Consider the following 12,440-nt stretch of genomic DNA (forward strand, 5'->3'; position numbering starts at 1 on the left):
CTTGGTTAATTGGGAGAGTCTGCTAAGGAGTGAGAGCCAGCAGTGTCCTTTTTAGAGTACCATCAAACACTCAATTATATTATCTTCGTCTGCTGGCAGGGAGGAACTATTGCCATGACTGGTATAGAAGACCTTCAGGGAAAACTCTTCAGGTAAGAAGAAACTTTGACCCTTGTCAAGTCAGGCCAGTGCAGTGGTGTGCATGTTAAGATGGGCTTTGGAACTGAAGCCCTATTCCTTTTGAGCTAACCCTTAGGAAAGTTGTAGAGTGATGGATGTACTTCTGTTTCTTAAAGGAAAAGCATCCTGAGTTATGCTAACTCTAACCATGGTGACTGAACTGAGACAGGTTTTAGGATGTTGCTCTACTTTTAGACAGCTGATCTATGTGCCAGGCACTGCAATAAAGCACAGCCCTACAGAGTAAATTTCATTGCTCTCATTTTACTATTGAGGAAACTGAAACTTAGGTTAAATAATGTGCCAAGAAGTGGTCACAGGCTGAATTCAAACCGAGGTCCAGTACCAAAACCCAGTACCCTTTACCACTGTGCTGCTGTTGCCACTCCTCTCCAAATCTTTTTCTTGGTGTGGTGAGTTACAGCAGATTTCTCCTTCCTTCCCTCCATTTCTACATCCCTCTTTCCAACAAATATTTATTGAGTATTTAATATGTGCTAAATGCCTGGTTCTTGAGGTAACTCATAAGAATTATTTATAGCTATTTTGAAATACTAAATGATAGCAGCATTCATTCACTCATGCATTACACCAGATTTATTCATTGAGCATCTGCTATGTGGCTGGCTTTATGAGCTATAACAGTGGATATAAGCAGGGTCTCTGCCCATAGGAGTGTACATTACATTGCAAGGAAACTGACAGTAAAAAGGTAATTTAAATAAAGGTACTTTCACAGTGTGATAATGCAGTGAGAAACACAAACATGGTGATATGATAAAGAGTAATGGAGTGACTTGTGAGGCACTATTATAGAAAGGGTGATCAGAGATTCTGAGGAGGTGACAATTGAGCAGATGGGGCAAAAGGATGGAACCAGCCAGCCACATGAAAACTATGCAGACAGGTGGAGTAGCAAGTACAAAGGCGCAGGCAAGAAAGACCTTAGGACATTTGAAAACCAGAAAATAAGGTGGTGTAGTTGGAGCAGTGTGGACAAGTGGAATATGAGATGAATGGAGGGGGTTGGTAGAGACCAGACCACATAGAATTCTTGTAGTCAGTAGAGTGCCATATTCTGGTTGATGGATGTTTTATAAGGATTGTTCTGTAGTTGAATAAATTTGGGGCAGAAGGTTCAGGCAAAAATGGAAGGAAGTCAGGCCAGTTAGGAGACATGGAATCCGGGGGAAAGATGGTGGTAGTGGTGGCATGGAAAGGAATGGATAGATTCCACAGATATTTTAGAAATAGAGGCAGCATTTACTGGTTCATTGGTTGGATATGGGAAATTAGGCAGAGGGTTTTTTGACTAGAGCAGTTCAGTGGATATACAAAATAAAAAATTATGCCTAGGTTTATAATCTAAATCGCTTAAGTATGTTACTCTCGGGAGAGTAATTTAAGAAAAGGTATTGATTGTATTAGTGCATCAACTAAAACATAATTGAGAATAAGGAACATGATATGAGGGAAGATGCTTAATAAAAGTGAACCTTGAATAGCATTTTTAAAAATATGTATATATTTTTATTGATTTCAAAGAGGAAGGGAGAGGTAGAGAGAGAGAGAAACATTAATGAAGAGAATCATTGATCAGTTGCCTCCTATATGCCCCACACTGGGGATGGAGCCTGCAAACCCGGGCATGTGCCCTGACTGGGAATCAAACTGTAACCTTGTGGTTAATAGGTCAGTGCTCAACCACTGAGCCATGCCAGCTGGGCTTGAATAAGCATTTTGAAATGACTTGGCAGTTCTTGGGAGGCTGATCTTTAATAGGAAAATTATAAAGTAGAGTTGAAAAGGACTTTAGGAATAAACTATTTAATTTCCTCATTTTAAGGATTAGGAACTGAGGTCTAAAGAGGTAAAGTTGACTGTCCCAAGGATATTCTTATAACAGACAAAGCTTCCCCCCAAAATCCTTCTGGGGAACACTAAACCAATAGTTAACCAGAATTGATTGGACTAAATAGTACAGTATCCGATCAGATAATTTAGTACTTTAAAATAGTCTGACAGTATGCCAAACTTCAATAGAGATTAAGTACATTCTTATTTTTTAATATTCCTGTTTAGCATTTACTAGACAGTCTTTTCAAGGTCTCCAGAGTAAATGTCTGAGAAAAGGATTCATGACTAGACTACATTAAATAAATCTACTCAGGATTGTGAGGGTTAAAAAACTTACTAAGGAAAGTTTTACATTTAGAGGTTAAAGACTAGAAGATGAAACTTAGACGATTCTTTCGAGTTAAGGTTTGGGGTAAGGTAAACATGAAGGTCACTGGTGTGAAAGAGACAGGATTGAGAGGGCACATGACTTGAGGCTAGTGAAGATGGTGAATGGGTTTCACCTGGGTTAGCCATAGACTATTTAGTTGTCTGGAGTTGAGTTTCATTTCTTCCTTCTCTTCTCATGGTGGGAAGTTTATTTTTGTGGATAGTACAAACTAAGAAGAAGTGGGTTCATTACTTACAGTTTTGTAAAGATTAAACACTACATGGGAAGGGAAGGAGATGGGTGTCCCAGCCTGTCCCACAGCCTGACTTGGTATTTTTTGCAGCATGGGATGACCTTTGTGAGTTGATGAGCCACATAACAACAAGAATCATGTCCTCAACCTTCACTGCGTTGTAAAGGCTTATATTGTTATCCAATAGGCACACTGCCTACAAGAGTCCTATGTGGTCTGGTCTCCTGCCAGTCTACACAATAAGTGGGTGGTGGGCACTCAAATAATATTAAACTGAATGCATGTGAAGCTGCCACCATTTGAAGACTGTTAAAAGCTCACTTCTATGCATTGCATTATTGAACTAATTGCCACATGGCTGCATTTTCTTCACATAATGAGTCAGAGGTCTGTGAAAAAAGTTCTGTCCTTAATGTTTTATAGGAAGACCAGTGTTGTGAAAAAACAGAGTGATTTAATTAACAGCCTTCAGATATAAATCCTTAATTTGTGATTTATCACTGGTTCTCCTGTGCTGTTTATCTGGTGTAGGTATTACACTGGTTAATACTAAATCAAACAAATAAACTTGAATCTTGCTAGCACTTTGTATTTCCCCAACTAGGGACTTTTCCTTTTAATATCTGTTGGTTTGGTATCTTTTAGGCTTCTCCCAGTGTGTGTCCTATACAGTCTGTTCACACAGCAGTTTTTAAGGACATACTACTCGGCTGTACTGCAGCAACTCCGCCTAGTAAGGACCCAAGACAGCAGAGTGCTCCCCACGCTGCCAGTTCTCCACCTAACCTTGGAGCCAAACTTCCTCCAGGGTGAGTGCTCTGTTATCTGTGAAAGATGTTTAATCATAAGAAGAAAAACTATTGTAGCCATGGTTCTTCCTACCTGAGCTTACATTGCTCAGGTGAAAAGCCTTTTCCACATCAGTGCTTCATAGACAGAAAATTAGTGTAGCTAAAATTTGGCCTGCCATTCATTACATTTAGGTTTTCCAGAGAGGTTTTTCATTAGACTTTCCTAATTTGTCAGATGCCTTCAGAAGTGAAAAGGTATCAGGCATGCAGAACAACATAGAAAACATTACAGAAATGAAGGGGTGTGAAGAAAGAGCAGTTTTCTTGACTTGATACAGTGAGAATGGTCAACTGAAATAGTACAGATAGTAGTAGACTAGATGTCTGCTTTCAAGGAAAAGAGCAGATTCGTTCTTGTGGAAATCTGGGGTCCACGGGAGTGTGGAGAAGAGGGAGACATGCTTCCAGTGAATGGTTCTCATCGGCCCATACCCCAGGTATGGGTGAGATGTGACAATGGGTTAACACAGAGAAGCGTTTTAAGGGAAGGATCTCTTTTAGTAAGAGTGGAGTGCAGGCAGTCGGTAAAGACTTAAGATTCGGGTCAGAAAGACGGTGGTAGGTTTGGAAGACCACTGCAAAAAGGTGGGTGAGTGTTTGAGCACATCATTCGCTGGGAGGAGAGAGGGCTCCATGGCTAGAGCTTGGAGGATGACCATGTAACAGTTAGATGGAAGGGGGAGCAGTCTTCCAAATAGGAGGAGGAAATACTAAGCACTTTAGTGTGAATTTCAGAGAAAAAAAAAGTTCTTTAAGGGTACCCCTATAAAGATTGGGGGTGGAGGATTGCCAAATCATCTGTGAACAAGGAGGAAATAATCAATGGGCTCTTCTATTCACTTTGGGTCCTGAATATGGATCACACAACAGTGAAATTATCCAGTGTTGCCCAGCTTGTGTGGCTCAGTGGGATTGAGTGTTGTCCATGGACCAAGAGGCCCCAGGTTTGATTCCCAGTCAGGGCACATGCCTGGGTTGTGGGCTCGATTCCTAGTAGGCAGTCGTGCAGAAGGCAGCCAATCGATGTGTGTCTTTAATCGATGTTTCTTTCTCTCTCCCTTCTCTATCTAAAAATTAATAAAAACATTTTTTAAAATTATATTTTATTAATTTTTTACAGAGAGGAAGGGAGAGGGATAGAGAGTTAGAAACATCGATGAGAGAGAAAAACATTAATCAGCTGCCTCCTGCCCTCAACCAAGGTACATGCCCTTGACCGGAATCGAACCTGGGACCCTTCAGTCCGCAGGCTGACGCTCTATCCACTGAGCCAAACTGGTTAGGGCATAAAAACATTTTTTTAAAAAACAGAAATTATCCAGTGTTGGGGCTGGTTAAATGTTCATAGCAGGATAGGGTTTTGTGCTGCTGGTGGTTTAGAGGGACAGCTCAGATTCATTATGCTGTAAGAAGCAGAACTAACTTGAAGTACTTCAGGACTCATGAGAACATGCAGATAGGATTTAAGGTTGTATTTTTCTTAAGGTTAAAGATATTTTTGCAGAGCCATTGACCGATTACTTTTAACTCTAGATCACAGAAACCTATCTTGAATTTTCTAATATAAGTAGTTCTATCTTTCATTTAGTTGCCTTAGGGAACCACAGAATTGTTTTTGGTAGGGGACAGATAAAAAAGGCCTAAGATGTTGGTTTTCCATATTATGTTTTCAGATGCCATAAACAGAGTTTGCCAGAAGTAGTTTCTTCCTGTCTAAATATGAAGCCTGATGCACTGCAAACAAAACCTGATGTCTGCGCATTAGGGATGCTCTCTTCAGAGTCCTCACAGGTTGGAACCGGAGACTCGGAAACCCTGAATGAAGCGAAAGGTAGCGGTACCCAGCTGAAGACCAGCGCTGATCAGGAACACAGGCTGGACTCTGTTCCACAAGCATCAACCAGCCTTCTGAAGGCAAGCTTACCTACAAAAGCTGCTTCTGTGGCAGAAGTGGAAAGTGCCAAGGCTCCTGAACTGCAGAAGCACCTAGAACCTGCCCCTTGCACATCTAAATTGATTTCAGCTAAGCTAGAAAAGAAAGCAGTTATCAATGGTGAGAGCCCTAATGGTTGTGTGGAGAAAAAGGTAGAACCTTCAACTTTAGGTTGCCAGTCACAGAATTTAAAGGAATCTTCAGTAGGAGTAAATAATGAAAGCTACTGTACAAGAAGCAACAATAAAACCCAGAATGGTGAGTGTTTTCTCCATATCTTTATTGGTCGAGGGTAAGAGACGGTAGTGAATATACTGTATATAATTTCATCTTGCCTTAAAAGGAAAAATATGAAAATGATTGTATAAAAAAGTTCATGCAATCAGAAAAGTCCAAAGAAGTGAAATTCTAAAATCATCTCAGAAATTATTACTGTAATATATTGTTGGACCTGGTTCCATGTATGTAAAAATACAAGATAAACTATTACATGGCTTTATACTAACAACTTTACCCTGTGGATTAGTGTAGGTGTTTATCAGCATCTTAAAGGCTGTAAGGACTCCATTTTAGGCACTTATCTTATGACTTAACTGGATCCTTTATATGGGTAATGAGGTGGTTTCCAGTTGGTTGTAAGAAAATAATTTGGAACAAAATCTAAAGTACTCTACTGATTTTATCTTCAACCCAACACATCTTTCTATGACATCCAGATGAAAGTGGAAGGGGTGATTGATGCTTTATGTTCACATAGGTAGTTCAGATCTGAAAATTTTTTAAAAGATAGAGAATTGCATCACTACCTCTACAAAAGGGATGTTTAGTTAAAGATGCTAAGAACAAGGCCAAACCACCCTGCAGAGTCTGTTGGCTTAAGAACAATGCCCTGCTGCGCCCACACTTTAAAACTGAATACTCTTATTATAGAGAAAATGGCACATTGTATGTCATTACTTATATTAAGTTTGAGGATGCATTTCAATGATGGTTTATCAGAAGCTCTCTTATAAGAGAACTAAATGGCTTCAGTGTGTCAAAGGTTCAGAGCTATTACAACTTAAAAATGCCTTTGATAATTGTCAGCTGTGTGGGAAAATTAATGTGGGTTTTGATAACTTTTAAAAAACACTATTCATTTGGATACATAAAAAATGAGTATATCCACACTCTAGCTTTTACTGCAGGCCTCTGAAACTACAAGGCAAGATGGATGGATTGAACTGTGGATCTTTTTGATATAGAATTGGAGGACTAGAAAAGGAACTTCCTTTGCCTGTGATACTTCTAAACCATCTTCATTCTTGAGGTGGAAGTTAATATAATTATTAATTTGCATAAAATTAATTGCATAAGAGTATACTGTTCTCAGGAGTTGTGTAATTCCCAAAAGAAAGTTAATATTTATAACCACATCCTTGTTCTATTTCTTTATTCCTTTTTTGTTTCGTTGTTAATCCTCACCCAAGGATATTTTTCCATTGATTTTTAGAGGGAGTGGAAGGGAGGGGAAGAGACAGAAACATCGATGTGAGAGAGACACATCGATTGGTTGCCTCATGCACACACCCCGACCAGGGCTGAGGATTGAGCCTGCAATGGAGGTATGTGTCCTTGATCGGCATTGAACTGGGGACCCTTCAGTCCTCAGGCTGATACTCTATCCACTGAGCCAAACTGGCTAGGACTCTCTATTCTTTTTGAGTCATCAGCTCTCATATTTATCTAGTTTTTGAGGCAAAGTATTTTAATACTATGTGAACAGACAATAAAAATTCAGCATTGGGCTGAAACTGGTTTGGCTCAGTGGATAAAGCGTCGGTCTGCGGACTGAAGGGTCCCAGGTTCGATTCCGGTCAGGGGCATGTACATTGGTTGCGGGCACATCCCCGGTGGGGGGGGTGTGTGTGTGGGAGGCAGCTGGTCGATGTTTCTCTCTTATCAATGTTTCTAGCTCTCTATCCCTCTCCCTTCCTCTCTGTAAAAAAATCAATAAAATATATATTTTTTAAAATTCAGCATTGGTAAGCAGAATTATAGGTACATAAGTGAATTAGGAATCCAGCTTTGTCTTACTCAGTATGTTGTGCAACTGTGCCCCACCTAAAGTGATTTTATTTTATTACTAGAGGCCCAGTACATGAAATTCATGCACTGGTAGGTTCCCTAGTGGCTGCCGGCTGCCAGCCGGATACTACCTCCGATACTACCTCCCTTCCCGCTGCCGCCAGCGGGGCCTCCTTCCCTTCCCCCCAGCTGGCCCCACCACCTGGACGAACTCCCTGACAACCTCCTGGTCAAGGGGACAATTTGCATACTATGCTTTTATTATATAGGATTTTAGTTGTTAATCCTCATTTGAGGATATTTTTTCCATTGATTTTTATTTTAGAGAGCATGGATGAGAGGGCGGGAGGGGAAAAATAGAAACCTCAGTATGAGAGAGACACATGAGTTGGTTGCCTCTCCACCGGGGCGGGATGGAACAGCAACCCAGGTATGTATGTACCCATGACTGGGAATCAAACCTGTGACCCCTGGGTATGCAAACTGACGCTCTAATCACCGAGTACACTGGTCAGAGCTAAAGTGATTTTAAGAGAATGAAAAACCTAGTCATATCCTAGTGCATCCCAACTACTGGGACTCTGGCTGAGGCCTGAGTGTGATCAGAAGCCTACCAGAATCTCTGTTGTTTTCATTTGTGTTGCTTGTGGGTATGGAAAGACTCATTTAGAAACTGTTCCTCTCTCTTGCACCCTTGTTCTGCTTAGGAGCTAAAGCAAACCGGGGGTGAAGAGCTGCCTTTTCTTCTGTCAGATAGATGTCTGGGTCCTCTAAAGCTGGCCTTGGTTTTCTTCTCCTTGGCTTTGCTTTGAACTGAGAATCACTGATAGGATCAACTATTGCTTTCCTCAATAGAGAGCTAGATTTAGATAGTTCAACTTTCTTACTTCGAGATATTTCCTCTTTTAAGCCAGGACAGAACAGATAAGATAACCTTTGGGCTCTTTGCCCATGGTTTGTGAAAACCTGGTCCAATTCAAAGGATGATGCCATTTCAATACCTAAGTAATTAAAATTCCACTCTTGAACTACTGATCTCTTTATTTCCTTTCTTACTTTATCTTCCCAATAGTGTCTAAGGAATTTAGGCCTGACAACATCCCTTTAGTCTTACTGTGTGCTCTAGGTCTGCTTTAAAAGTGAGGTAGGGTTAGATCACTTCTAGGGTAATTATTAAAGATGCTTATTTATTTAAAGCCTTCTTTGGTTTGAGATCTTTCAATTTCCTCTCAAGACTACTACTCTCTCCCACCCATCTGTGGACTGATTCCCTAAGAGGAGTTTCTGGGGTTTTTTGGTTTTCATTTATTTGTTTGTCTAAGAATCTACCTACCTTTTCTCAGTTCCCTCGGGCCCTGAAATAAGGACTTCTTTTGGGTGTGTAAAAGTGACTTCCATACAGTGTTGTGTTTGTTGAGGTGAACCTATCTCTGTGCATTGCTAATATTGCAGTGAGTTTGAATTAAGTATCTGATTTGGAAAAATCTTCCTGAAATATTACTCTTACCTAGGATGGTGAATAAAAGTATACACTGCTTGGAACTGTGAATCTGGTTGTTAAATTTGGGGTTTTAGTTGGCCAAATTGGTTCACCAAATGAGTATTATAAAGTGGGTAAAACTTTTCTAATTGTTTTGATAGTTGTCTTCTGTTAAGCCATTTTTAGAAATGAGAGTTGAACCAGTTATTGAGGAGTTCTCCCTTTGGGAAAACTGGCCTTTTGAACAGAATTCAGTAGCATATTGATGTGATTTTTTAAAAATATGAAGTCCCATTTTCTTAATCTTTTGTTTTGCTAGCGCCATCCAGGAAGTCCGTTTTGACAGACCCAGCCAAAGTCAAGAAGCTGCAGCAGAGCGGTGAGGCCTTCGTACAGGATGACTCCTGCATGAACATTGTCGCTCAGCTGCCCAAGTGCAGGGAGTGTCGCTTGGACAGTCTCCGCAAGGATAAAGAACAACAGAAAGATTCCCCTGTGTTTTGTCGCTTCTTTCACTTTAGAAGGTGAGTCATCTGGGGGGAAGCTCAGGTAATCTGGGCTCTATAGCATATCCCTCCCGCCCTCTTCGTCTATCAATAGTAAATCTAGAACTAAAAAAAAGTAGAGATACTATTCCTTTTTAAAATATATTTTATTGATTTTTTTACAGAGTGGAAGGGAGAGGGATAGAGAGCTAGAAATATCGATGAGAGAGAGAAACATCGATCGGCTGCCTCCTGCACACCCCCCACTGGGGATGTGCCCGCAACCAAGGTACATGCCCTTGACCAGAATCGAACCTGGGACCCTTCAGTCTGCAGGCCGACGCTCGTATCCACTGAGCCAAACTGGTTTCTGCAGAGATACTATTTTTAATCTCTGGTTTGGAAATCTAGACCTTACTGAATATTATTTCCTTCACATTCTCCCTTTAAAATGTTTTTAAAGCAAAGAAGCCTAAAAAGACAAAACTTCTGTTTTTAAAAGTAACAAACAGAAAAGTGCTGAAGGTTCTGGAAAACCACTACAAATAACTACTCTTAACTTTTCAATGCATTTTAATATTTATATGTTCATAAAATACACTTAAGCATACCTATTGTACAGGCCTACCTCATTTTATTGTGCTTCACAGATTTTGCTCTTTTTTTTTTTTTTTTTTTTTTTTTTTACAAATTGAAGGTTTGTGGCAACCCTAAGTTGAGCAAGTATATTGGCACCATTTTTCCAACAGGCTCAGATGATGGTTAGCATTTTTAGAAATAAAGTATTTTTTTAAATTGTTGACAGTATTACATATGTGCCCCATTTCCCCTGCTTTGTTCCCCTCCACCCAGCCCCTGCCCCACTCCAGGCCTTCTCCACACTGTTGTTTGTGTCCATGGGCAATGCATATATGCAGTAAGTTCTTTGGTTAATCTCTTCCATCCCCTTCACCCCTCTCCCCTTTGAGATCTGTCAGTCTGTTCCATGTTTCCAGGTCTCTAGACCTATTTTTTCATTAGATTCCACATATAAGTGAGATCATGTGATATTTGTCTTTCTCTGACTGGCTTATTTTGCTTAGCATAATAATCTCCAGGTCCATCCATGCTGTCTCAAAGGGTAAGAGATACTTGTTTTTTACAGTCGCATAGTATTCCATTGTGTAAGTGTACCACAGCTTTTTTATCCACTCATCTAATGATGGACACTTGGGCTGTTTCCAGATCTTAGCAATCCTACCTAATAATAGAGTAATATGCAAATTGACCGTACCTACCCACAAGCCACGCCCACCAGGAAACCGTCACAGGGACATTGGGGTGCACGGAGGCTTTCCCGGCCTTGGGCACCAGCGGGGAGCCTGCACGGATCCCAGGCAACCACTGGGGGTCAGCTTCTACGATCCTTAGCAGGGACACTGGGGTGCAGCAGAGCCCAAGGCCGCCGCCCGGGCCAAGCCCCGACCCTGAAAGAAGGCAGAAGGCGGGGCCACAGCCAAGGCCTGGGTCCCCGGTGCCGGCAGAAAACTGGTGCAGGCAGCCAGGTGAATGAAGGTCTATTGCACGAATCTTCGTGCAAAGGGGCTGCTAGTTGTAAATAATGCTGCTATGAACATAAGCGTGCATATATTTTGGACAAAATGTTGTTGGACACTTAATAGACTTCAGTATAATGTAAACATACCTTTTATGTGCACTGGGGAAAAAATTATGTGACTTGCTTTATTGCAATATTTGCTTTAGCATGGTGGTCTGGAATAGAACCCATAATATCTCCAAGGTGTGCTTCTATATACTATGTTGAATCTTTCCCAATACTTTCCATAGTAGGAACAACTTAATCATGTTAACATTTTTCTGATAATATTTTTGAATAGCTATGTAAGAACCCATAATAACATTGTTTGGTAATTCACTTAGCCAATTCCCTTGTTGGTATTGAGATTATTTTATATTTTTTGCCACTAAAAATAATGTAGAGATGATCATTTCCTTGTTCACATCTCTGATTATTTACTTTGGAAGGATTACTGAAAGTGGTAGTACCAGGCCAGGTGTGCGTATTTTAAGGCTTTGATACATGTGTTCTGCCACATTGCCCTGCAGGAAGACTACACCTGCATCCATGCCTACTGGTAGGGTTTGAGCATGCCTGTCTCTGTGTACCTTTGTCAGTAAGAAGAGGCATATCTTTTCTTAAAAAATGACAAATTTTATAGACAAAAACTTTGATTTTTATATATTAATTTTCTTTAACTTTTGATCCTGAGTGAAGAAAGGCAGCCATGTCTTATTTTTGGTTTATTAATATATATATAAATGAGCAGTTTGTTCTGGCTATAGATGACCTTTAATATATTTTTATTGATTTCAGAGAGGAAGGGACAGAGAGAAAGAGAAACATCAATGATGAGAGAGAATCATTGATTGGCTGCCTCCTGCACACCCCCCACGGGGATCAAGCCCACAACCTGGGCATGTGCTCCGACAGGGAATCGAATCCTGACCTCCTGGTTAATATAGGTCAGTGCTCATCCACTGAGCCACACTGACCGGCTGTTTTTCCATTTTTGACCTCTTTGAAGGGGAAAATGCTTTTACTTAATGTTACATAGTAGAAGCCAACCTAGTAGAACAAACTAATTTCTTTGGTTAAAAAGAACATAATAATTTAAAAAACATTCTCCCCACACCCCACACCCCAAATGTTTAGAGTGAAGATTGAGGCTATCACAAGCTTTCTCATCAAGTTTGTTTCTCATTAATTTCTTCTGCAGACAAAATAGGAGGGGGTAGGGTAGTTTCTCAGTGATAAAGCCCAGTTTGCCATCTCCTTCCCCTTTGAAATGGCTTTCAAATTCATTTTTTAGTATAATGACTATCTCTAATTTAAGCTATCCGTTAAAAACTTGCATATCTCCTTTGGACTACTTAAAAATAAGCTGGCATCTCTTATTCAACTTT

At 40.4% G+C, this 12,440-nt stretch overlaps 1 protein-coding gene across 4 annotated transcripts in view; it reads left to right on the forward strand.

Annotated features, from left to right (window-relative positions):
* KDM3A (lysine demethylase 3A) overlaps window positions 1-12,440 on the forward strand; it is a 54,997-nt gene that overhangs the window by 16,998 nt on the left and 25,559 nt on the right. For all 4 annotated transcript variants that reach the window (XM_054728588.1, XM_054728590.1, XM_054728589.1 and 1 more), the window contains exons 9-11: window positions 3,306-3,469; window positions 5,185-5,702; window positions 9,311-9,515. In XM_054728588.1, the coding sequence (XP_054584563.1) occupies window positions 3,306-3,469; window positions 5,185-5,702; window positions 9,311-9,515 (887 nt within the window). The remainder of the gene's footprint in view (window positions 1-3,305; window positions 3,470-5,184; window positions 5,703-9,310; window positions 9,516-12,440) is intronic.

This window comes from Eptesicus fuscus, chromosome 16 (assembly GCF_027574615.1).
Source record: "Eptesicus fuscus isolate TK198812 chromosome 16, DD_ASM_mEF_20220401, whole genome shotgun sequence".
Lineage (NCBI taxonomy): Eukaryota > Metazoa > Chordata > Mammalia > Chiroptera > Vespertilionidae > Eptesicus > Eptesicus fuscus.